The sequence below is a fragment of the Schistocerca nitens genome, chromosome 10, assembly GCF_023898315.1.
Source record: "Schistocerca nitens isolate TAMUIC-IGC-003100 chromosome 10, iqSchNite1.1, whole genome shotgun sequence".
Lineage (NCBI taxonomy): Eukaryota > Metazoa > Arthropoda > Insecta > Orthoptera > Acrididae > Schistocerca > Schistocerca nitens.
Genome location: NC_064623.1, coordinates 177,243,120 through 177,269,026, shown reverse-complemented (window position 1 = coordinate 177,269,026; position 25,907 = coordinate 177,243,120). Strand labels below are relative to the sequence as shown.

The following is a 25,907-nucleotide window of genomic DNA, read 5'->3' as shown; positions in this document are numbered from 1 at the left end:
AATAATTGTCCTGTAACACTCCGTTGAGGTATGCCCGAAATTACTTTCACGTTCGAAGATTTCTCTTCACTGAGAATGACATGCTATATTCTGTGTGCTACAAACTCTTCTTTCCAGTGGAACACGACAGCAAACTGGGCGCCGATATCTGCTGCTTTCTAAGACTTGTGGACGAGCAGAGTGAGCAGAGGTTTCACAAGATCGTTGCTTTTAAAACCCATGTTCATTCCTACACACAAAGTGGTCGATTTCCAGAAATGACCTAACACGTGAGCATGGAACATGTGCCAAAACTGTGCAAGGAGCCGATGTCAGAGACTTAAGCCTACACTTCTGGGCGTCTGTTCAACGACCCTTCTTGAAAACAGGTATGACCTTTGTTTTTTTCCAATCACTAGGAACGCTTTGCTCCTCCAGCAGCCTAAGGTACACTGCTGATAGGAGACGAGGAAATTCTTTCACATGTTCTATGTATAAGTGTATTGGTATCCCATTTGGTATACCATCAGATCTTGCGTGGCCTTTCCTCTGGTGTGTGATGTCAGCTGCTTTCCTATACTATGGTGTCTGTCATTTTTACGTTCTTACAACGATTTAAAGGAAGAAACACAGTACAATATTCTTTAGTGAACAGATTTGGAAAAACATGTTTTGTATTTTGGACTTCCGTTTGTCATCCTATGTTCCAATGCTTTTATGGTCACAGTGTGTCTGCACAGAAGGCTCTGCTCTGGTCACCGATTTAACATAAAACCTAAACTTCTTAGGCTTTTCTGTGAAGTCAGGGTGAAATGTAAGTGGACGCTTTCTTTTTCAAATGTTTACCTATTTCAGCTTGCTCCTACCATCATACGAACAGTAATCACACTGTCATAGACATATTTGCAACGAAATCCCTAAGTACAGGAATTCGTACTTCTCTGCACCTGGTATGTCTGCTCGTGACATAATTCTCATGTCATATTCACTAGAATGTCCCAGAAAGAAACCGCAACTGGCTACATACCGAGACTCCAAATGCATTAATTAGTCTTAACTTGCAGCTGAGGCGCAAGAAATAGTTTATATGACAAATATGCTCCCCGAAATAGCGGAAATGTAAGAAGCAAACCTGCACCTCGACCAGCTGAAAAACTAAAACAGCTCATGAATCTCAGAGGCGCTGCACAGTGAACATACACTACGTGATCAAAAGTATTTGGAGACCCCGAGAAACATTTCTTTTTCATATTAGGTGCATTGTGCTACCACCTAATGTCAGGCACTCCATCTCAGCTACCTCAGTAGTCATTAAGTGGAAACGTGAAGGGACACGTACAACACAAAAGCGTACAGGCCGACCTTGTCTGTTGACTGACAGAGACCGCCTACAACTGAAGAAGGTCGTAATGTGTAATAGGCAGAAATCCATCCAGACCATCACACAGGAATTCCAAACTGCATCAGGATCCACTGCAAGTACTATGTAAGGCGGGAGGTGAGAACTTGCATTTCATGATCGAGCGGATGCACGCCGGTAAATGCCGAACGATGCCTCGCTTGGTGTAAGGAGCGTAAACATTGCACGATGGAACAGTGGAAAGACGTTGTCTGGAGTGACAAATCACGGTACACAATGTGGCGATGCCATGGCAGGGTGTGGGCATGGCGAATGCACGGTGAATGTCATTTGCCAGCGTGTGTAGTGCCAACAGTAAAATTCGGAGGCGGTGGTGTTATGGTGCGGTCGTATTTTTCATGGAGGGTGCTTGCACTCCTTGATGTTTTGCGTGGCATTATCACAGCACAGGTCTACATTGATGTTTTAAGCACCTTCTTGCTGCCCACTGTTGAAGATCAATTCGGGGATGCCGATTGCATCTTTCAACACGATCGAACACCTGTTCATAATGCACGGCCTGTGGCGGAGTAGTTACACGGCAATAACATCCGTGTAATGGTCTGGTCTGCACAGAGTCCTGACCTGAATCCTATAGAACACCTTTCGGATGCTTTGTAACGCCGATTTCGTGCCAGGCGTCACCGACCGACATCGATACCTCTCCTCAGTGCAGCACTCCGTGAAGAACGGGCTGTCATTCCCCAGAAAACCTTCCGGTACTTGACTGAACGTATGCCTGCGCGAGTGGAAGCTACTGTATCATCAAGGCTAGGGGTAAGCTAACACCATATGGAATTCCAGCATTACCGATGGACGGCGCCACGAACTTCTAAGTCATTTTCAGCCCTGTGTCCGAAAACTTTTGATCACATAGTGTATAATCTGCGCCCTTTGCCAGAAAATCATATTGCTTACAAGCAGAAGCAGAAGAGTCAGTCAAACTGTGAGAAATGCTAGACTCACGCATCAACTAAGAACAGAAATAGACCAGCTGTCCGATGAATAAAACTGTGTGCTCTTCGTATTGCCAAAGTAAAAACTGCACCTGATCCCACTGTTCCAGGCGAAGAACTGGAACAGCACTTCACTTTACCTACAACCACAACTGAACATCAAACTAAACAGAGACTCTTTGATTACTTCATAATGGTAAACGACTGTAGTCACGAGAAATACTACCTAAAACACGTTACTTGCAATATCTCCAAAAAAGCCAGCCAGCATGCATATGACTGGACAAGATGGTACCACAGACCGAATGATGAAGCTTATAACTGACCACTACTGCCCACTATAACAGATATCTTAAACCACCCCTTAAACACAAGTGTCTTCCCTGAGGCCTGGAAACATGGACTAGTTAAGGCACTACCTAAACAGCACGATGCCACAGCATCCTCTGATTACCAACCTCCTTGCATTCTTTCTCACTGCCCAAGGCCTTAGAATATACACTCCTGGAAATGGAAAAAAGAACACATTGACACCGGTGTGTCAGACCCACCATACTTGCTCCGGACACTGCGAGAGGGCTGTACAAGCAATGATCACACGCACGGCACAGCGGACACACCAGCCCGCGGTTTTGGCCGTCGAATGGCGCTAGCTGCGCAGCATTTGTGCACCGCCGCCGTCAGTGTCAGCCAGTTTGCCGTGGCATACGGAGCTACATCGCAGTCTTTAACACTGGTAGCATGCCGCGACAGCGTGGACGTGAACCGTATGTGCAGTTGACGGACTTTGAGCGAGGGCGTATAGTGGGCATGCGGGAGGCCGGGTGGACGTACCGCCGAATTGCTCAACACGTGGGGCGTGAGGTCTCCACAGTACATCGATGTTGTCGCCAGTGGTCGGCGGAAGGTGCACGTGCCCGTCGACCTGGGACCGGACCGCAGCGACGCACGGATGCACGCCAAGACCGTAGGATCCTACGCAGTGCCGTAGGGGACCGCACCGCCACTTCCCAGCAAATTAGGGACACTGTTGCTCCTGGGGTATCGGCGAGGACCATTCGCAACCGTCTCCATGAAGCTGGGCTACGGTCCCGCACACCGTTAGGCCGTCTTCCGCTCACGCCCCAACATCGTGCAGCCCGCCTCCAGTGGTGTCGCGACAGGCGTGAATGGAGGGACGAATGGAGACGTGTCGTCTTCAGCGATGAGAGTCGCTTCTGCCTTGGTGCCAATGATGGTCGTATGCGTGTTTGGCGCCGTGCAGGTGAGCGCCACAATCAGGACTGCATACGACCGAGGCACACAGGGCCAACACCCGGCATCATGGTGTGGGGAGCGATCTCCTACACTGGCCGTACACCACTGGTGATCGTCGAGGGGACACTGAATAGTGCACGGTACATCCAAACCGTCATCGAACCCATCGTTCTACCATTCCTAGACCGGCAAGGGAACTTGCTGTTCCAACAGGACAATGCACGTCCGCATGTATCCCGTGCCACCCAACGTGCTCTAGAAGGTGTAAGTCAGCTACCCTGGCCAGCAAGATCTCCGGATCTGTCCCCCATTGAGCATGTTTGGGACTGGATGAAGCGTCGTCTCACGCGGTCTGCACGTCCAGCACGAACGCTGGTCCAACTGAGGCGCCAGGTGGAAATGGCATGGCAAGCCGTTCCACAGGACTACATCCAGCATCTCTACGATCGTCTCCATGGGAGAATAGCAGCCTGCATTGCTGCGAAAGGTGGATATACACTGTACTAGTGCCGACATTGTGCATGCTCTGTTGCCTGTGTCTATGTGCCTGTGGTTCTGTCAGTGTGATCATGTGATGTATCTGACCCCAGGAATGTGTCAATAAAGTTTCCCCTTCCTGGGACAATGAATTCACGGTGTTCTTATTTCAATTTCCAGGAGTGTTTAATCCAAGACCAGCTAACAATACTACCAATGAAGTTTCCGTAAATATTGCAGCACAACATCTGCCTTAATAAAGGTAACAGATGACCTGAAGCTAGTCATTGATGCGCAAGAGGCGCCTATGGTGTGCTTTGTAGACTTCAGCAGAGCCTTTGACACTGTCGACTTCGATATTTTACTTGCCAAACTTCACAACCTAAATTTCTCACAAAGCGCAGTACAATGATTTCGCACATACTTGACGTTTCGCTAGCAATGTGTCATGTCCAGCGCCATAGTCGCAATGAAGTATTAGGTTCGAATCCTGCCTCGGGCATGGGTGTGTGTGATGTCCTTAGGTTAGTTAGGTTTAAGTAGTTCTAAGTTCTAGGGGACTTATGACCTAAGATGTTGAGTCCCATAGTGCTCAGAGCCATTTTTGAATGAAGTATTAGGTCCTGTACTATTTTGCTTGTATGTCAATGATATGTCATTACAGTTTTGCCCTAATGCAGATACATACACATGTAAGTTGATGATCTCCAGTTGTAACCAAGTGGAAAACAAATACAAGTGAATACAGCTATTGAGAATCTCAATGCCGACCCGTGTGCGCTATCCAAAACCCAAGCGGTACTGGTTGGTCATTGTAGGCTCATTATTCCGAAATATTGGGAATCCTTACTACCTTTGGCCTAAATGGGACGAATACCAACATCTCTCTCTCAACAAAGTGGCTAAGAGTAATAATATATGAAAATCTAAACTGGACTGAGCACATGACTGCAGTGCGCAAGAAGGCATCAGCATCTCTCCATGGCCTACAAAATATAAAACCTCTTAACTCTTGACCAGGGAAAGAGACTTACACAAACACTTATACTTCCAATTATTGATTACAGTGACTTTGTCTGCAAGGTATTTCGCAGGAAAGCTCATGGCTCGTGGAACTGTTTATGAATGCCTGTGTGTTACATCTATGACATTTGACTCTTTGAACATATGTCACCATCATGTGCAGAGCTATCCTGGCTGCATGCACACAAGGGTAGAGATTTCCCTATCCTCTGCCTTCTCTACTATTTTGTCAATATACACTGTCCCCCATATCTCTCCACGACCGTAACATATATGTCTGAACAACATGGTAGAAACACCCTCTCCCATCAGAGCAAAATCGTTTCTGTTCCACTCCACTGTTCAGTCACTTTCTCTAAATCCTTCACAGCAGCAAGAAACAGATTCTGGAATAACCTCCCCCATCAAATTAGAAAAATTAATAACACCTCCAGCTTCAGAAGACAGTAAATGACACATCTCCTAAAGAAACAATGATGGTTACTATTGTCCCTGCACACACTCGTTACCCTGTACATGCTACTCTCCAAATAGATCTTCCTTATTTCCCAGTTTTGTTAGCTGGTGCAGTCTCCATAATTTCCTTTTCCAGAACGCACATCAGAAAACATACACCTTGTACACTAGAAATTCTTTTTATAACCGCAACTATCATTATTGTTATTATTATCATTTATTATTATTGTTATCATTGTAAGTAGCAGCAGTAGTAGAAGTACTGTCAGTATTAACATTGAGGAACTGTGGTACGCAGTAGTGTCAGATAATAAAGCACACCGTTGGTACAGAGTACAAAATGTCATACAACTATGAACGACAATACATTACAAAGTCACAGACCTGGCTGCTCATCACTCCGATTGGTCAGCGGTATTGTTGTTCCGACAGAGCTGTTCCCCCCCCCCCCCCCCCCCTTAGTGCGGAGCACAATGGCAAGTTGATGGCCAGGTGGGAGCGTTACTGCAAGTAGTAAGTGCATACCGTAAGGCACAGAGTTCGTAATTGTGCAGCTGTGCTAGCGCGAAAATGGTGTGGCCTGCACGATAAAGCATGGTGACTGGTGGGGAAGAGGGAATGTCTGTATGCACTGGGGCAGGTGGTGCTGAGGCGAGCTCGCAGCCTAGGGCTGGCAAGTGTGATGCGGTGGTGGTGAGACAGCCGTTGTTGCTGATGCGAGCAGAGGGAGTCTAACCACTTATGTCTGCAGATAGTGGGAATGTCACAGGAAAGTGGTGTTTGTCAGTGTCGTTTGAATCTCACAGCCTGCGAGTATCCCTTTGATGATTAGATCACCACTGGCATCAGTGAGCTGGAGATTCTCAGGGCAGAGACATTGTATATCCAGTCTCGCTTTCAAGGGGAATGATGCATCCAAAGAATAGAGGGTGCATTAGGCGAGGAGAACACAGTAGGTGATGAGGTGTTGGTAGCCGCAAGTTCATCATAGAGTGTCCAGGCTGGTTTGAGTCGGTACTGAATGTGTGAGCACCATGATGAAGCACTTCATGGGAGCCCGAGTAAGGGTTTGAACGGGTGCACATATGATGTCTTCAAGAAGCATGATGAATAGGCAAAGCCCCTTGAAAAGGAGGGTTTTCTGGGTAGTGTGAGGTGACAGAGAAGGTTTGCGGAATCAGGTAATGTGTTTTCTCACTCAGTCAACGAGGGCAAGCAGAGGAGTTATCAAGGAGGCACTCTGGTGCAAAACAAAATCGCCAGGGAGTGACAACATCTCTCCATAAAGCAGCTTGGATAATGAGGTGTCCAGGTCAAGTTTACAAGCCGTACACACACCAAGAAGTACCCTGAAGAGAGTGTCAGTCCACTTGCTTCTGTGGCACATTGCAGCTGCGTTCAGGATATGGAACCACCTCTCAACAAGCTCGCTGCTTTGCAGATGGCATACAAATGGCATGCAGCGTGAGGTGGCACATAAATTGCAAATTTCTAGGAATAACTGTCTGCTCTTGTCTGTGGTGATACATGAGGGGCATCCAAAATGAGTGAACCAAATAGTCACCAGAGCCTTCGTAACTGATTCTGCCACAATATCTGGAAGGAGGGGGGGGGGGGTCGTCTGTCGTCTGCACGTGGTCAATGACCGATACGATATAATGAATGTTAGCCAGGCTGAGAGAAGCAGGGAGCCAACAAGGCTGAGAGAGGCAGGGAGCGAACATGGTCGTCATGTATGTGTTGTAACTGACCCTTGAGTATTTAAAAGCGACCTAGAGGTGGCTGGATGTGTTGTGAGTTTTTGCTTTGTTGATGGGGAACACACACTCTTCTCCACAACTGAAGTCTTTCTCGATATACAGCCAAACAAAACGCTCAGTGGTAATGCATGTGGTTGGATGCACTACAAGATATGTAAGTTTGTGATATTGCTAGAAGATTGGGTGATGGGAAGTTTGTGGGACAAGAGGCATGTCGAATTCTGCTGTGTGTCACAGAGAACCAAATTGAGTAACACACGATATGAGCCTGGGTTCGATATGAAGGTTTTCCACGGGATCGTGAAGATCATGGAGGTGTGGAGTCTGTACAAATCTCTCATAATCACAGTGGACAGAATGGTGTCAATGTGTGAGAGGTAATAAGCTACTAAATGTCTGTACCATTTACATGTCGGACATTAGTCTGCATTGTGCGATTAGTCTGCTAAGTGTCTGTATCATCTGTGGCATTTGTATTTGGGAGCATTACAGTTAGCATCCATGAGGGGCCAGTGATCGATGTACATGACAAGGAGGCATCTTTCTGTGTACTCTCGAAAGTAACAGAAGGCTTCATAAACAAATGAACCATTTGCATTGCGATTGTGTAAGCTTGCAGAAACAGAAGCGTAGGGGCTGTTGGGACCCGTTTTCTGTTACAGTACAGCACCAATGGCCAGGTCGCTAACATCTGCAGTAACTGAGAGTTGAGCTGCAGGTAGTGGATGAGCCTATGTGGCAGCACCCTTTATGTGTTCAAAGGCCCACTGTATATCCCACATTCATGTGTGTGTGTTGGCCAGAGTTATTCTTGTATCACTTTGGTGAGGAGGTTTAGAAGTAGGCCACATGGGGTAGATGATGGACTTACAAATTAACCATTCCCAGGAAGTTGGCCCTCGTCATTGCTTATCATGACACTGTTATCTGTCAGCGGAAAGGAACTTTTTTGAGGTAGGATAAATGGGTGTCAAAGTTAGGTGAGAATTTTAATGTCATCAGGGGATGCATACCAAAATGAGAACTGAAGAGCACACCATCAATAAACAGTTGCCACTTTTGAACGGCGTTTTAAGACCATGTAGTATAAAGAGGAACTTGTACAGACCAAAGGGCGTGATTATAATCATCTTGTGGACGTCCTCTGGACACATGGAGATCTTATTGTAGTCAAAAACGATAAACACTGTATCACCAGTGAGGTACTGCGTGAAATCCTGAATGTTAGGTACAGGATAATTGTCTATGATGGTGCAAGCACTGATCATCATAAAGTCTGACTGAACCATCGTTTTTGGGGATGATGTGAATCGGTGATGTCCAGCAACTGTCCAAAGACGTACAACGCCCACCTGCAGAAGCTCGTCCACTGTGGCCTTTGCTGTACGCAAACAGTCAGGGTTTAGCTTGCGAGGGCGTCGACTCACGCTGAGCCCAGGGGTCGTGTTAATGCGGTGCACTGTTCCATTCTTAATTGTGGACATAACAAACGAGGCCTTAGGGGAGTGGCACTGAGAGGTATGGGGCAATGTGCAACAAGAAGGCATGTCACTAACCTGTGGTGCCTCCGTGGTCACAGCGGGTCTGTCAGGTGGCTCATGTTGGCGTGTGGCTGCAGCACATCCACAGGTAGCGACATGAGGCAAGTAATGGAGGTGGTTGAGGAGGTAACGTACCGCAGGAAGACAGCCATGCGGATGTGGCGGCAAGCATTTCACTGTCATTGTTAAGTCCATTTCGCATGAGGTTTCAATGGAGTTGTTGAATGTCCAGAATACGTTTCATGTAATCGACACATTACCACATGTAGTTCTCGCCAAAGATGGTTGAGTTACACGATCTGCTCGAGGGGCAGTGACCCCATGACACGTTCTCGAGGAAACAGAGTCGCAGATTGCCTTGACAGAACATCCGGAAGATGAGTATGTTAACTCGCCCATGTGCAGTCAGGAACGAGATGGAAGGCCTAAAGAAAATCGACGCCAAGAACCGGTTTGCTCACGTGAGCGATAATGAACGTCCAAATGAACGACATGAAGGATTTCACGTCGAGTTTGCGGGATTGTGAACTATAAACGGTAATGACGGAGTCATTGGCGGCCTTCAACCGAAGTTGTGGTGTGACAGTCGTCAGTAGAGAAGGTGCAGGTTGCAAAGTGAGAACCTGAGAACCGGTGTCGACGAGAAAGTGGAGGCCGCTGTTCTGGTTGAGAATATATAGTCTGTTGTTTAGTGAAGTGTTCATGAGACGTTCCCCTGTTCATCGAGGTGACTTCTGAATCTGACACGGCCCGTGGCGCCTCTCACGGGCTGTGGGGTAAGTTAGGGTGTTGACAGCGATGTTGACAGCTGCACTCAGTGTCCCCGAAGCTCGCATCGTACCAGCATTAGCGCGACTGCGCATGCTCAGTTACGGCGCAATGGGGGGCGACCCAGGTGTGAGAGTTGCCTTCCGCGATGGGGAACCAAAGATGAGGAATGGGGAAAGCTTGAGATGTGATGCTGCTTGTTGTTCTCCTGGATGGTGTGGCGGAAGCAAGGCTGCGCAGCCTGGATGTGTGTCGCGAGTCTTGACGTACAGTTGATGTGGCAGCCAGTAGTGCAGTCGGTTGCATGAAACATGGACTGCAGGAGACATCATGTGGCGTGGTTACAAGATGATGTGTAGCAAGCGAGAGCGAGTCCGACGCGTGTGAATACAAACATGATGCAGTTGTAAGATTAATTGGATCGAGCTAATGCGAATGTTAATGTGAGGCTGTAAAAGTGACACCGCAGGCAGGTCCTGAAGCAAAGCCAATAAGAGCACTGTCCACACTATTGTTGTACAAGCACAGTGAAACACCGGTTCGTGAAGTGTCACTGTCACTTTTTATTAATTGTGGAGCAGGAGGTACATTGTTCATGTTCGCTGTTAGCGAAGAACATGGAACAGCGTCATGATTAACGTGGTTCGTCTCACAGTGGGTGCAGGAAGGCCACATTGTCGAACCAGAATAACAAGTTCGCACAAATGAGCAGCACATGGTAGTCAGGGTCACAAAGTTCTAGGCGCTTTAGTGTGGAACCGCGCTGCAGCTACAGTCGCAGGTTCGTATCCTGCCTGCAGTCTGGAGCCGGGCGACCGCTACGGTCGCAGGTTCGAATCCTGCCTCGGGCATGGATGTGTGTGATGTCCTTAGGTTAGTTAGGTTTAATTAGTTCTAAGTTCTAGGCGACTGATGACCTGAGAAGTTAAGTCGCATAGTGCTCAGAGCCATTTGAACCAGGAAAATTAATTGAGGCAATCCTCTACGGAGGCCACCACAGATGAAAATCCTCCATAAACAACAGTTAACTAGATGTCAGAAAATCTCATTTATGTCATCGTGGGCAGCCAACCTGTCCAAGCACTGACTCAGGGGATTCTTTTTCTCTAATGTTAAATGCTGACTGTTCCCAGCTCAGGAAGACTACGTTTCATGATACATAACTGATTGTACATTTGTGAAGATCACAAATGGGAAATACATCCAGCTGATGGGAACATGTATTGCAGGAATAACAATCGATGACAGAACACAGCCCTTCAGATTTGTCATTTTAGTGATGTAGTTGTAAGGTCACTCTTGGCTGGCACTTCTTGCAGGAAACCCAAGCAGTCATAGACTGTGGAAGATCAGAGTTACAGGTTAATGAAGCCGTTCCAGTAAGAACACATGATGAAGAGTCCTCTGGATGATTAGTTGCCGTTGAAGACATTGTTATCCCACTGTCATCAATGAGGTGATATTCAGTCATCAATCTAGATGCTCAGTTACACTGCGAAGCTTTCATCAGTTGCAAAAAGCTACTAAAAGTCACAAAAGAAACCTATAAGTACATATCAGTGACAATCATAAACATTATAGTTGTTCAAAGAGAACTGTGAATCACTAATTGAGGCGTTGAGATCAAAAAGGGGACTTGTTATCATTTTCGGGTTGTTATTTTCATACGATTCCATAACTGTTGTTTCTAAAATAGGATCTGTTCAGTGATTTGTCTGTGTCTAAATCACTGTTAGAATTTCTTCTCATGCAGAAAAAGCTGTCACAGAGACAAGTCCCAATATTGCATAAAAGAACTTGAGATGTGATGGCAGCACTGTAGCAGGACGCAGTAAACAAAGTATCTGAGTACACTGTTCAGTAAAAATGTGTCTCTGTTTCACCCAGTAATAGTGGAATGGTGAAATACGGATTTCTTCTTGTTACTGTGGATAGTCCCTCATTTTTATAATGTGCCATGAGTGTACATGGATGTCATTCCTCTAAAACCTGAGGAACTGCATGATGTTTCATGCATGATTAGTGTTAGCCCCTTCCAGTTTCATGAATATTTTGATAATATTCTAAAAAAAAAAGTGCCATTAATAAACTGACCGGTGGAGCTGAAAACAATGAATCTGAAAGTGAAGTTGGAGACAGTGATCAAAGGTGATAAGTTTATGAACATGTGTGTCTGTCAAAATAAACAGGGTTGTTTAACAAGTAAAAATTGTGGAATTAACTCTCCCATGTTGCAAGCCAAGGCACTAAAAAGGATATTGTCTTCCATTATACTGTCTACTTTCATATGTATTGTTTAATTATGAATGTTTATACAGATAATAGGAATGTGTATGAACATGCTGAAATGATTAAAAAGAATATTTTGATTGAAAATATAATATTTTAGTTACGTAATATTTATCATGAAATGAGTGTTGTGTAAAGCAAAAAGGAGATATGCAATCATTTTCTATTACCATTTTCTGTTATATGCCTTTATTCTATGATTACAGATTTTGGTATAACAATGTATTCATCCTAATGAGCTTGTGGGAGTAACTGTAAGGTTTGTGGAATAACGATGCTCAAGATTATAACATTTATTCAATATATATCAAAACTGCTGTCGAGTAACATGTCCCTCTTTTGATCTCAACATCTCAATTGTCATAAGCAGCAACTACTCGTCCCTTAACATACGTGCATACGAACAGTCGAACCAAACCAGGATTGATAACTGAGTGCCACTGTCTTAGAATAATGCTACACTATCACTAGAGCCAACACAGGGGAAGGGCTACTATGGAATTGCCAAAAGGATCTAGCTTGACTGAGAAACAATGTCGGTATGTGTTAACCAGTCTCCTCCAATTTTCAAATGCACTGGAATCTGGAGTGGAGAAAAGACAGATCAAGCAATCCATAGTAAAATACGATATTACACTAGGGATCATCCATTAATTAGCCAATGCTTGTGTGGGGTGTCACCAGTTGAACGTTGCATAATTCGGGAGGAAGTCGAAAAGATGAACCTTCAGAGAGTCCTTGCTATTTTCCGTGGTCATTGTGAAGGATGGCACATGGTTTTTCTGTCTCAACTACCGACAACTGGACAAAATCATGAAGAAAGGTGTCTACTCCCTGCTGCACATTGATGGCACCCTAGACTGCTTGAAAGTGGTGAAGTATTTTCAACTACAGACACACAGTCACGCTAACAATGAAAACATTTTCTTCATAACCTCTATGAGTTGAGGGTTGTGCAGCTCTGACTGTATAACACTCCAGCCACCTTCAAACATATGATGGACAACCCATTTTGGTATCTTTCCAAGCGTTTAATGAATCATATACAAAATTCTCAAACTTTTTTTCTCCTGGATTAGGCTGAGCAAAAGACGTACATATCAAGATGTGTGTTAAATCAACCACAGTTACCCATTTTGCCCCAACTGACCTATACCTCCACATCCTCTGTGAAGGATTCAGGGTGGAACTTGATCACCTACAGGACAAATCATTACACTCATCACATTAGTTTCTGGGCAACTCTGTTAATGCTTGTTTGGAAGATAAAGAGCTCTGTTAGAGTCTGTGGAAACTTTCAACTCTCAAGTTGTTGCAGACACATTTCTGAACCTTTATCTGCGAAGTGTTATTTTCGAAACTAATTATTTACATACTTTCACTGGATCTGAAGTCCCAACAGGGTTTGTTTTGACGCACCGTTTGGCTATCAGCATTGAGGACTTTCCTGTGGATTTTCCAGCATCCCTATCACTTCTCAGTACTCTCTAACAAAGTTCATCTGCAATGTTCCGGTGTGTTGCAATAATGGTAGGTTCACTAACAATGTAGCATAGATCTTGCATCCCTCAATGCGACTCAGAAGAGGGGAGCAAAGTTCATATGGTCAACAGAGTGTGACAAAATGTTGTGCTATCTCAAACAAGTGTCTAACTGTTTATGTTCTGCAATCTCAAACAGTCTGCAACTTGATTAAACTTGCATTCCCTGGGAAACGACTGATATTGTAGTGAGGGAGTCATACCATAATGAGCAAAATTGTTCCAAACACTCTGATGTATACATTTCTGAAGCACAAAACTCCATCCAGCAGAATTACGTGGAAATAGAAAAAAAGAGGCCCCCTATGTTGTATATAAATACCGCATATGTCCACATGGTGTAAAATTTCAACACATGACATACCACAAGTCACTGTTGGCAGTTTTCAGTCCTTCATCTCCTTTACCAGATAAGACAGTCCAAAGGCTTAAGGCTGTACACTATGTTTTTATTAGCACATGAGTATCACACTGGATCCAAGCCTTCCGTCTGGCACACCAATGAGGATGCATTCCCAAGGTTTCCAGCTGATCCAGAACCTGATTTCAGCCAACAAGATGTCATGTGTTTTAAGACCAACACAGAGGCATGCCATGCTTTAGTAGAATTTCCTATTACCAGACCAACAACTGCAGAAGAATCAAAGAAGAATATCTTTCGACAAGTGTTGTAACAGGTGAATTTAGATCAGCCTGATCAACTACCAGCATGAGACCATCAAACAATCAAAGGCTATTTTAATTTAAGGCATCACTGAACAGCTCAAGATGACATGCTACTACTTGGCACAGAGAATGCGTTCATCTGATGTTAGTTCTGCCCACTTCAACGTTAAGGTGATTTCACTGCTGTATGTCAGATAGTGGGTATGAAGATACTCACCTGCCACCATGACTACTGGCTGTTGATAGATAAGGACCACCTGGCCCACTCAAATTCGGAGTCTGCAACTCAATAAGCTTCTTCCACAATTTTTTTTCTTTTTTTTTTTGCATGCTCTTGGGAGCAGGTTTGCAGATTATGTGGATGCCTTTTTGAAATTTATGTATCTTGCATTCTTTTCTCAAAACTTTCATATTTGAGGCAGGTGTATTCTACAAGTGAGAAGTCTTCATCACTGGAATCTAACGAGGGCAGTAGTCATAGGCAATGGTCCCCAGTTCACACTTGCAAAATTTCAGTGTTTCATAGACAATGTGGCTTTCAGCGCCTCCTTACTTTACCCTTCCACCCACAATCGAAAGTGTAGGTGTAGTGGACTGTCCACACTTTTAGGAGTGCCACTAAAAACCACATTACAGAATGGATTTCACATTGGAGCAATTTTTCAGTTAGAAAGCTCGTTTTGAACAGCCACTGTAACGAACAAGAAGCAATGAGGCTCTCTCCCTATTGTGGCTCTACGCCCACAGACCTGCTGTACGAGTCAGTTAGGGAGAATGTTTCAATAACTGACCACTTCCCTCCCCCTGTACTTCCTAAAGTAGGCTACTTGAAAATGAAGATTACATTTCAGACAGCTCTCATGTGCAACTAACGTTATAATTGCCATTTTGAGTAAGATGTGCTGAACTAAATGTTATATTCTATTTGAAAAAGTAATGGCAACAAAATAATGACAGAGTTTACATATTTTTATACGGGTAAATGACTGTTCGCCACCGAAAACTGCACAGAAGGTGCTGACATACAAGTACATTAAATAAGATAAGGAAGAAAGCAAATAAGAAGGTGGAATTTTTGAGTCAATGACAGTACAGGTCAATACAAAATGTGTATCATGGGGTTGTTCTAAAACATTGCACAGATGGTCTAGATAGCTGCTTGAACAAGAAGCTGAATACCAAAGCAACAATGAAAAAAACTAAAAAGAACTATAAAAAACTGTACCTCTCTTGGTCACTGCCACAATTTGTTGGCTCCACTTCGATTTGTAGCTCCTGAAAGGATTACGAACATTAATAATAATAATAATAATAGTACTAACAAGTAAATACTAGTAGCAGTAGTAGTAACAATAATAGTAATAGCAATAATGAGACACATTGTTACTATATGGTACTGAAAACTGAACTATCTGCAAAGCTAATGAAAACTGTGTTCAGATAGCTGAAATGAGAATTCCAAAACATATAAAAGTACATTGTCTCTAACATAATATCCCAAATAACATATGAACAGACATGAAAGTGAGGAAGTTCTACACCATGTCCCAGTTATTTACTCATGTTGTCTTCACTAAAAGGGCACAAGAAACCTGCTCTATGAAATGGGCGACTGTGGAAAGGAATAAGACTGAAAATGCTTTCACACCTTTCAGTATGGCTACCCTCTTGCGCATACAATTTGTGAACAGTAAGCAGTGAGTAAACTCAAATAGTACATACGGGATGTTAAAATAATAGTTTAAGAATTTGTTGACATTAACACAGCAAAATCAACAAAATAAATTAATTATTTACTTTACACAACTTTCAGAAGTTTGCTGTCTTAAAACTCAGAGTAAATAAATTAACACAATTCCAAAAACTCAGGAAATCATACAACAAATTACAACACAGCTGTGTATCTTCTTTCACAATAATGTGCTCAAAACTCTAATTGAAGCCCATGCCATTGCAGCCCACTTGCACAATCTGAACATAGCAGAGAAATGCTATTTACCATAGACACATGAGCTGGCAGTACCTACGCACAGGCTGCCTGCTGATATCCCACAATAATAATAATAATAATAATAATAATAATAATAGACTACAGCATTCATAGCTGTAGGAGTTAGATTTTCCTTTTTCATGGGGAAAATAGGAGATCATAGGGGGAATGAAGGCAGGTAGGGTGGATGGAGAGGGGGGAGGTGCAAGTCACCCTAAACCCATGCTAAAGGTTATCCACCTCATATAAAATGCCAATTCATCGCCTCATAGAAAGTGGGTTCCTATCAGCCTGAGTTTTGAGGGATTTGCCCAACCCTACAAATGCATACAACCTCTCTTCTTGTTCCTAGTGATTGTGATTGTCCAAGGCCTCTACTTCTGTAGCATCTGCTCTGCCTCTGGCAATGTCTCCTATTCCATCATTCAGCAATTACTCAAAATTCTATCACCGAGTACTTTAACCGCTACCAGTGTCACCAAGTTACCAAAAGGAGGAAAATCATTTGCATCATCTATCTGTGGGTCATGCAAACTGTTTTTGTATATTGTTGCATTTTAACTTTTTTTTTTTTTAGGTGGAGATTGGGGATCTGCCTTGCATCTGAAAAAACGAGAATGCTGAACTACTTAAAAGCCTCACTTAGGTTGGCTGATGTAACAAGCCGTCAATCTAGTGCACTGATTCAGTCTGGTTACAGTTCACCTCTATGGCTCTTATGTCAGTGCACTGTGTGTATAGACAAGTTCCTCAATTCCTCGTTTCTCACTGAAGACGACATCTGTGTGTTCTAAAGGTAGGAATGCTCTTTGTATATCAAGGTCATATAGCAGTCGTTTCCAGAAGGAATTTTCAGTCTGCAGCAGAGTGTGCACAGATTTAAAACTTCCCATCAGATTACAACTGTGTGCCGACCAGGACTCAAATCTGGGACCTTTCCCTTTGACGAGCAAGTGCTCTCCTGACTGAGGTATCCAAGCATGGCACTTGACCCACCTTCACATATTTACTTCTGCCAGTACCTCATCTCCTGCTTTCCAAACGTCACACAAGTTCTCCTGCACCCCTTGTGGACTATGCGGACTAGCATGTGAAGAAAGGATATGGCTTAATCACAGCCTTAGAGGATTGTATCCAGAATAAATGTTCACTCTGAAGTGATGTGTGCACTGATTTGTTTCCTGGCAGATTAAAACTGTGTGCAAGGCCAAGAGTTAAATTTGAGACATTTGCCTTCCCCTGGAGAGAGAGAGAGCAGCAATAATAATTTAGCTGTGGAACAGTTCACAATCCTCAAATTCTCAAAGATAGGCCAATATACGAGTATTTTGTGCAAAAGGACACAAAGTCACAAAAAACCCACAAAGTGCATAGTGAAACATATATGCTGGTAAGCCACAACAACAATACGACCTGTTCAACAGTGTGTTGATCCACATTTGGAATGCAATAATGATAATAAACTGACCTTGTTGTCTTGGTCATATAATTCCCCTGATCCGATCTGAGCACAACGGAACACATCTGGGACATGGATTTCATAAAGCCATGGCATTTTTCCAGAGATCTATGACACCAGATGTCTACAAACGGTTCCAATAATTGCCATAAATTACAGGCTGATGGTTTGTGGGCACAGAACTGGTAATTGATAGTGTCTCAGATTTGTCCATTGTGTTCAGATCAGGCGAACTGGATGGCCAAGACATCAGCGAGAGTTCGCTATCACATACGGGAAACCACTGCAGCATGATACTGGCCTTGCGACATGGGCAGCTATACTGCTTGAATATGCCATCATCTTTGGGGAATAAATCACGTATGAAGCGATTTAGGTGGCCCACTATTATACTCATGTAGTCCACAGATGGCACGATGCCTTCAATTACTAACATGGACGCCAAGATGAATATCCGCCATAGTATAATACTGCGTCCACCAGCCTCCACCCATGGCTTGGTACAATTTTGTGCAGCCTTTCACATGGACAAGGGCATATCTGGATACAAGAAACAGGACTGATCTGATCAGGCAACACATTTCTATTAAACTATGGTCCAATCTCGCGGATCCTCTGCCCACAGCAATTGTAATTGACAGTGTTGCTTGGTCAACATGGGAACACATGGGGATCCTCTGTTGTGAATCTCTGTGTTCAACAATGAGCACTGAATGATGTGCTCTGAAACGTTTGTACTCGCACCAGCACTGCACTCTGTCATCAGATAGCCAGAGGTCACTGTTTATCCTAGTATACAGAGCGAACAAGTTTCTGGCCTGTGATGAAGCCTGGACACCCAACACGTTATCTACTCATGGTTTCACAGTCTTCAATTATTTTCCACGGAAGCAGCACCTGAAGAGCCTACTAGCTTTGCACAATCTCAGGTGCTGAACCATAACAATCTGCCCTTTGTTGGTTGGTTGGCTGATTTGGAGGGGACCACACAGCGAAGTCATCGGTCCCATGAGATGAGGGAAGGATGGGGAAGGAAATTGGCCATGCCCTTTCAAAGGAACCACCCCAGCATTTGGCTGAAGCGATTTTAGGAAAATCACGGAGAACCTAAATCTGGTTGGTTGGACGCGGGTCTGAACTGTCGCCCTCCCGAATGCGAGTCCAGCATGCTAACCACTGTACCACCACGCTCGGTCTGCCCTTATGTCAGTGAATTTCCTCCTTTGCATCCCATATCTTCACATTTACCATTCATCTTACACGAGGGACATTCCCTAAATAACGCACAGGTAGGTATTACAGTGGATTTTTTTACGCAACAACAATGAAAATTACAGCAGATGAAGTTGAGCGCTTGAGGAAGAAGTACATTTTTCCTGTTTCTTCAATGCGTGCTCTAATATAATATTGGCGAAAGGTAGAAATGGACCCTGCAGGGGTTGAAGACCAAAAGCTATACAACAAGACTGAAACTTTATGTAGCAAAAACTTCAACAGAAACCCACATTGCTTTAAGAGATGTCTGAAGTGAGTCGACAGTAGCACAGTTTCACGTTGGGTTAATCGTTTTCGTGGCGCTCGTATGAGTATAGACGATAAGGCGCTCGTATGAGCATAGACGATAATCCAAGACCTGAGGTCCAAAAATGTCAACAGATGAACGAAATGTGAAAATTGTGGCAGATGCTCTTGAAGATCGCACTGCGACCTCTTTGAAGCCACGGGAAATCCCGCAACATCAGTATTCCGTAATCTGTCAAAAGAGTTGAAGAAGAGAAAAATTTCTGCGAGATGAGTTTGACTGCTAAATAAGCAGGAATGCCTGGACATGCAGGCTTTCTCAAACGATTTGACCATGAAGGTCGAGAAAGTCGAATTGTCGCTATTGGTGAAACGTAGATTACAGACTTTGAGCAGGAACTGAAACCACAGTCGAATGGGTGGAGAGCTTCGGATTCTCTACGTCCAAAAACACTTCGAGGTGCTCCATCAGACAGAGACCCACGTGGAACAAGTGTCACAGTATTTTATTATCGTAATCTCTGACCCCAGTTGCTCGAGGCTCCACCACTCATTCTCCACGATAATGCTCGCCGCATATCGGCAATGTTATAGCCCAAAAACTGGGCGATTGCAGATGGTAAGTGTTGCCGCATCCTCCCTACAGACCGGACATGAGTCCAAAAGACTTCGACTTGTTCCCAAAGCTGAAAAAACCAATTCGTGGACGTCGTAATCTTCATCTGGAAGAGCTTTCCACCGCCGCTATCCGAGCCATTCGACAGATGAACAGAAGTGGTTGGGGTCTCTCGTAGAAAAGCAGGGAGGCTATCTTGAAGGACTGCAAAGAGACTGAAAAAAAATCTGTAATAAAAAAAGTGTGTGTGTTATTTATAAAATGTTCCTTACATATGTTTATGTGTTTTCCTTATCACATCAAATGCCCGCTACACCCCAAGTGATATTCACTCTTGCAGTGAGCAATAGTCATGTTTTGACTCATCCGTGTGTGTCCTAAAGGGAAAAAAAATGTCCTTTCAATTACATGATGAAAGTCATCCAGAAGTACAAGGTGTCTCCGGAACGTAAGTACGATTACATTCTTGGAATCTTAATTTTCAAGTTCAAGATTTTTTCCAGGTTTCTCAGGTTAAAATGATAATTTTCCAGGTTGCCGCGTCACTTGTTTTTACTCAACGGTGTTAGCAAACATACTTTATTGGAAAGAACAAGTTACGTATTTTCAAAATATAGGCTATGTCGTCAAAGTTGAACCATGTCATGATATGATGTGCACCACATACAGTGTAATAGAAAAGTCAAGCTTTCGCTATTGGAGGATACTGTACATCTTAATATGATACCGGTACCGCTGTATTTAAACTGCTTTCGTTTGATCAACGTTGTCTGTTCGTTTTTAAACTAAACTTCTCACAATCAACTGATGGTTTAATCAGCCAGCGCGTGACAGAAATGATTACATTAAAATACACAGTCACATCACATGAACTAATGACTGTAGAATGTTTCAGTTCATCTTGAAAGAGAACTTGAAGATTCGTGTAGAACTTTCTCATTGAAGTTTCTCTAATCAACAATAAACTAAAATTGGTTTATTTACCGAAAAAATATCCTTGTATGAGTGCGTAACCAAAATTTAGCAGCAAATCATTTGTGTTGTGTGTATCGTGTTTCTCAATTTTTCTGTATGCCTACAGTACCCAATATGAAGTGATAGGACAGTGTATGAGCTATGTTTGAGTCGTGAATAATTACGCGAAATGTGTCAGTTTGAATGTATATCAAGAAAGTGGAAATCTCACCCCGTCCTTAAAACACACACACACAGAGAGAGAGAGAGAGAGAGAGAGATAATTGACCATTCACTTCCAAAATAACATTTGAAAAGCCACTGCGCTTCATATGATTTACTGCACTATCAAGAAATGAACAGCCATTCTTCTGTTTCAATTATTCATTTATATTTTTTCTGACGATGGTTTTCAGTTTCCACAGCATTAAAACATCAGTAAAGTCCTGCAAACTTTGATCAACGAATTTTAATGCTTCGGTGTGCGTAATAACACACAGGCCTAATGAAAAACGCTGTGAGGGCAGAGTTCTGGAATTTGGAGGAGATGAAATGAGAAAAGGAAAAACATTTCAATAATAACAGATGTGTAGAAATCGGACTCACAGCATCACCTGGCAGTAACACGTGAGTTACATGCTCACTAGCGCATTTCAATGGGAACATTATTTTGTTCTAATTAACATGCTCATTTTCTTTACTCTTAGAGTTCCAAAAAGACGTCGAAATATACACAAATAATCTGTAAGCCAAATAACTGCGGGTTTGCTATACTTGTGTAACATACATATTTTGAATGGTGTTTTATGAAATCAATTAAGTCCTGTATATACAACATCTACAAGTCATTATATTTGAAATAAATTAAATCTCTCTAAATTTCAAGAACATAAACAAATTCTGCTTTTGGTACTTTAAATAACATATTTCGCAAACAAATAACTTATATTGCGTTATGAACAATATGATCAAAAACCAATAAAAATATTTATACGAAAAATGCTTTCCCAAATGTTCAATTTCTGTCGTAATTTTAACTGCTTTAAAACAACATTTTTGTTTTCTAAGTTTCTAGCGTGTTTATTTCAGGTTATACTCTTTTTCTGGTAAATTCTTGTTGTTGTTGTTTTTCATTTTCAATTAGCTGTTTCTTTTTATCATCTTTGTACAACGAGCTTGCATTGTGCATTGACAGAATTAGCTCCTGTCGATTTTGGAATTGTCTACACTGCCAACATCATGGATCACAACATAAATATATCTTATATGAGCAACAAGACTTTTTTCACTCTGATTCTCAACACTACATTCAAGAATACACGGAAAAACCTCATTCAGCAACAGAACTTCCATCTGAATTTAGTAAAATAATTTTCACAATATCTACAAAGTTACAACACTTTTTGTGACAATTTAATGACGTTCATCCAAAACTCATCCACACCAGTTTCACTTCTGTTGAACAATGTCATTTATTTTCGAATATGGGCAATGTTACAAAATAATATTGATAAATTCTTGTTTGACATGGTCTGGTTAACCAGAAAGAAGAATTTGAAGGCACATTGTCAATCTTATTACAGTCATTTCTTGATTTTAAGCTATTGATGGATCCAAGCATGAAATGGGACATATAAGTTTATATTTCAGTGGTGATCTTTTGGTTACCTTTTGCATCATACCAATAATACAAGAACGCATTTCTTCATTACGCATCTAGATGTCAGACAGGTCCAGGCATCTTGTGTAGTAAAATCAAAAACAAAGTATTGTTTCGTGATCAGATTCTTCTCATCCTTAATGTTGATCTTCATGAGGGAGTTTTCATTTACCAAAATGTCTGATCTGACAGCTCACTGCATAAACGAGGTGGTAAGAATGAACAATTCATTGGACATAAAAGGAGCCATAGGTACAAAGCTTTCGAAATATCGTAAAAAATCTTCGAATAAACATGCTGTCTCAACAATACAATTTTCGACCCAAGAAAGTGTTTCTAACTGCTTCCCACAGGGTATTCAAACTCGCTGAATCACACAGCGTTTAATTCTGGACCGATTAGATGCGGAAAAAATTTTAAAGCTCGTTCGGCCCCCTTTGAAATTTTCGATCCATCTTGTGCCACAGAGGTGCAAAGGAAAATCTGAGGAAGCTGTGTATTCTGGATATTAACTTCTTCACGTAGGCAAACCGTGAAACAAATAATATAAGACTCTAAACATGGTGCAATTTCTGAATTTGTTTGTGACATGTCGGTTTTGAAAGTTCCATGAACTACATGCAGGCTGCAACTGTCTAAATGCAAGAGTTCTGTGTTAACAGAAATTTCTTTTAGTTCATTATTCAAGTCCTTCCAAACTTTAAAATTAACATTTGGTCCATACATCAACAACTACAAAATGTTTGGAATCCTCTGCGAACCAAAAGATCCTTTCAAAGCATATAGTAAGTCACTGGCCCTAGCGTGTTAAATAAAAGCAGAGTCAAAACACCAGGCTGAAACATGTGGCTCATCTTGATTCCAAAGTCTAACAGTACGTTTGTACAATATATGTAAACTCCCTATCGCGACATCGATTGCATAAAAAGATGAATCAAAACAAATAAATTGACGTCCATTTGTGTTTTTCGAGAAACCGTGTTTAAAATCGCATCAGATTCAACAACAAGATTGTTACATTATTTAATCATGTCAGTAAGTTTGCTATGAACATAAGGAGCAATATCATAAACAATGCTCTATCCAATTTCTGTTCTTCGCAACCGTATTTTTTTCCGAACCGGGACTTTTTGCGTGTTAGGCAGACATGATAAACGCTACACCTCGGAAACTGCTACGCTCTGCGCTGCACCTCAGATAGAACCTGTTGAAGATCGCCTTTCTGCCGTAAAGATCACTTCACGGAAACGCACAATGCAGATATTTCGCATTTGGCTGCAACAATCGACACACCTGATTGTCTGACTGCCATCACAAGTGAGAGCTCAAGTAGACGGAAATGCACGCGCGCGAGTCCTCAATAACGTCATCAGTTTCTTCTGTCCGTACGAGATACCATAGATTCATGCAGGCGTCATTGTAAAAGATGTCAGCAAAAGCAGTCACTTCGATAGCGCCAGGAAGTCAGGAAACATTTCTGGAAATGATTGTATGTAAGTAGCAGAACTTTGGCTTGACAAATGATTATAAATTGTACTTAACCACCACAAAATGTCAGCTTCCGTGATATTTTCTGATAATAAAAATGACTGCACTAACGGTTGTTTACATTGACAGGTTTCGAATTTGAAGGTGTCGAACCTGCTTCTATAGTACCAGTTGCATTGGAAGAATTGCTAGATGCTGAAGATCCTGTAAAATTTAAGTCGTGTTTAAATGTTTAACTTATACACGTTCCGTAAGTTTAATTAGGTGCTAGAATGTATAATAACAATTGGATTCTTTTTGCCAGTTATTACGAAATCATTGGGTTGTTGCCACAGTGTTTTCATCTTAGCATAATAATCCAATCCTGGATTTCTTTGCTGAACTATGTTTTATGGGTCACCCTGAGTCGATGTAGGGGGAAAGACCTCGATAAGAATTTTTCCATTAGAATGATACCCTAAAACTCCAAATATACACTCCTGGAAATTGAAATAAGAACACCGTGAATTCATTGTCCCAGGAAGGGGAAACTTTATTGACACATTCCTGGGGTCAGATACATCACATGATCACACTGACAGAACCACAGGCACATAGACACAGGCAACAGAGCATGCACAATGTCGGCACTAGTACAGTGTATATCCACCTTTCGCAGCAATGCAGGCTGCTATTCTCCCATGGAGACGATCGTAGAGATGCTGGATGTAGTCCTGTGGAACGGCTTGCCATGCCATTTCCACCTGGCGCCTCAGTTGGACCAGCGTTCGTGCTGGACGTGCAGACCGCGTGAGACGACGCTTCATCCAGTCCCAAACATGCTCAATGGGGGACAGATCCGGAGATCTTGCTGGCCAGGGTAGTTGACTTACACCTTCTAGAGCACGTTGGGTGGCACGGGATACATGCGGACGTGCATTGTCCTGTTGGAACAGCAAGTTCCCTTGCCGGTCTAGGAATGGTAGAACGATGGGTTCGATGACGGTTTGGATGTACCGTGCACTATTCAGTGTCCCCTCGACGATCACCAGTGGTGTACGGCCAGTGTAGGAGATCGCTCCCCACACCATGATGCCGGGTGTTGGCCCTGTGTGCCTCGGTCGTATGCAGTCCTGATTGTGGCGCTCACCTGCACGGCGCCAAACACGCATACGACCATCATTGGCACCAAGGCAGAAGCGACTCTCATCGCTGAAGACGACACGTCTCCATTCATCCCTCCATTCACGCCTGTCGCGACACCACTGGAGGCGGGCTGCACGATGTTGGGGCGTGAGCGGAAGACGGCCTAACGGTGTGCGGGACCGTAGCCCAGCTTCATGGAGACGGTTGCGAATGGTCCTCGCCGATACCCCAGGAGCAACAGTGTCCCTAATTTGCTGGGAAGTGGCGGTGCGGTCCCCTACGGCACTGCGTAGGATCCTACGGTCTTGGCGTGCATCCGTGCGTCGCTGCGGTCCGGTCCCAGGTCGACGGGCACGTGCACCTTCCGCCGACCACTGGCGACAACATCGATGTACTGTGGAGACCTCACGCCCCACGTGTTGAGCAATTCGGCGGTACGTCCACCCGGCCTCCCGCATGCCCACTATACGCCCTCGCTCAAAGTCCGTCAACTGCACATACGGTTCACGTCCACGCTGTCGCGGCATGCTACCAGTGTTAAAGACTGCGATGGAGCTCCGTATGCCACGGCAAACTGGCTGACACTGACGGCGGCGGTGCACAAATGCTGCGCAGCTAGCGCCATTCGACGGCCAACACCGCGGGTCCTGGTGTGTCCGCTGTGCCGTGCGTGTGATCATTGCTTGTACAGCCCTCTCGCAGTGTCCGGAGCAAGTATGGTGGGTCTGACACACCGGTGTCAATGTGTTCTTTTTTCCATTTCCAGGAGTGTATATTGTAATAATTCATGCTGAGGCTGTCTGATATGCATTTCTGCCAATGTCTTTCTGTATAAGCTGTGCAATTCATCAGAAGTCGCCATGGCAAAGCTGAATGCAATGATTTCCAAAATCAACACAAATAATTCTATGATCTAAAAAACAAAGAATAGATACAATTAATTTTTGAAAAAATTGACTGTTTGAATAGAGTCTGCATGGTT

At 43.4% G+C, this 25,907-nt stretch overlaps 1 protein-coding gene across 1 annotated transcript in view; it reads right to left on the bottom strand.

The window, feature by feature from the left end:
* The window catches only part of LOC126210492 (zinc finger protein 808-like), a 180,124-nt gene that overhangs the window by 21,108 nt on the left and 133,109 nt on the right, over positions 1-25,907 (bottom strand). Inside the window, exon 6 of the mRNA XM_049939724.1 lies at positions 15,338-15,387. Coding sequence (XP_049795681.1) covers positions 15,338-15,387 — 50 coding nt within the window. The remainder of the gene's footprint in view (positions 1-15,337; positions 15,388-25,907) is intronic.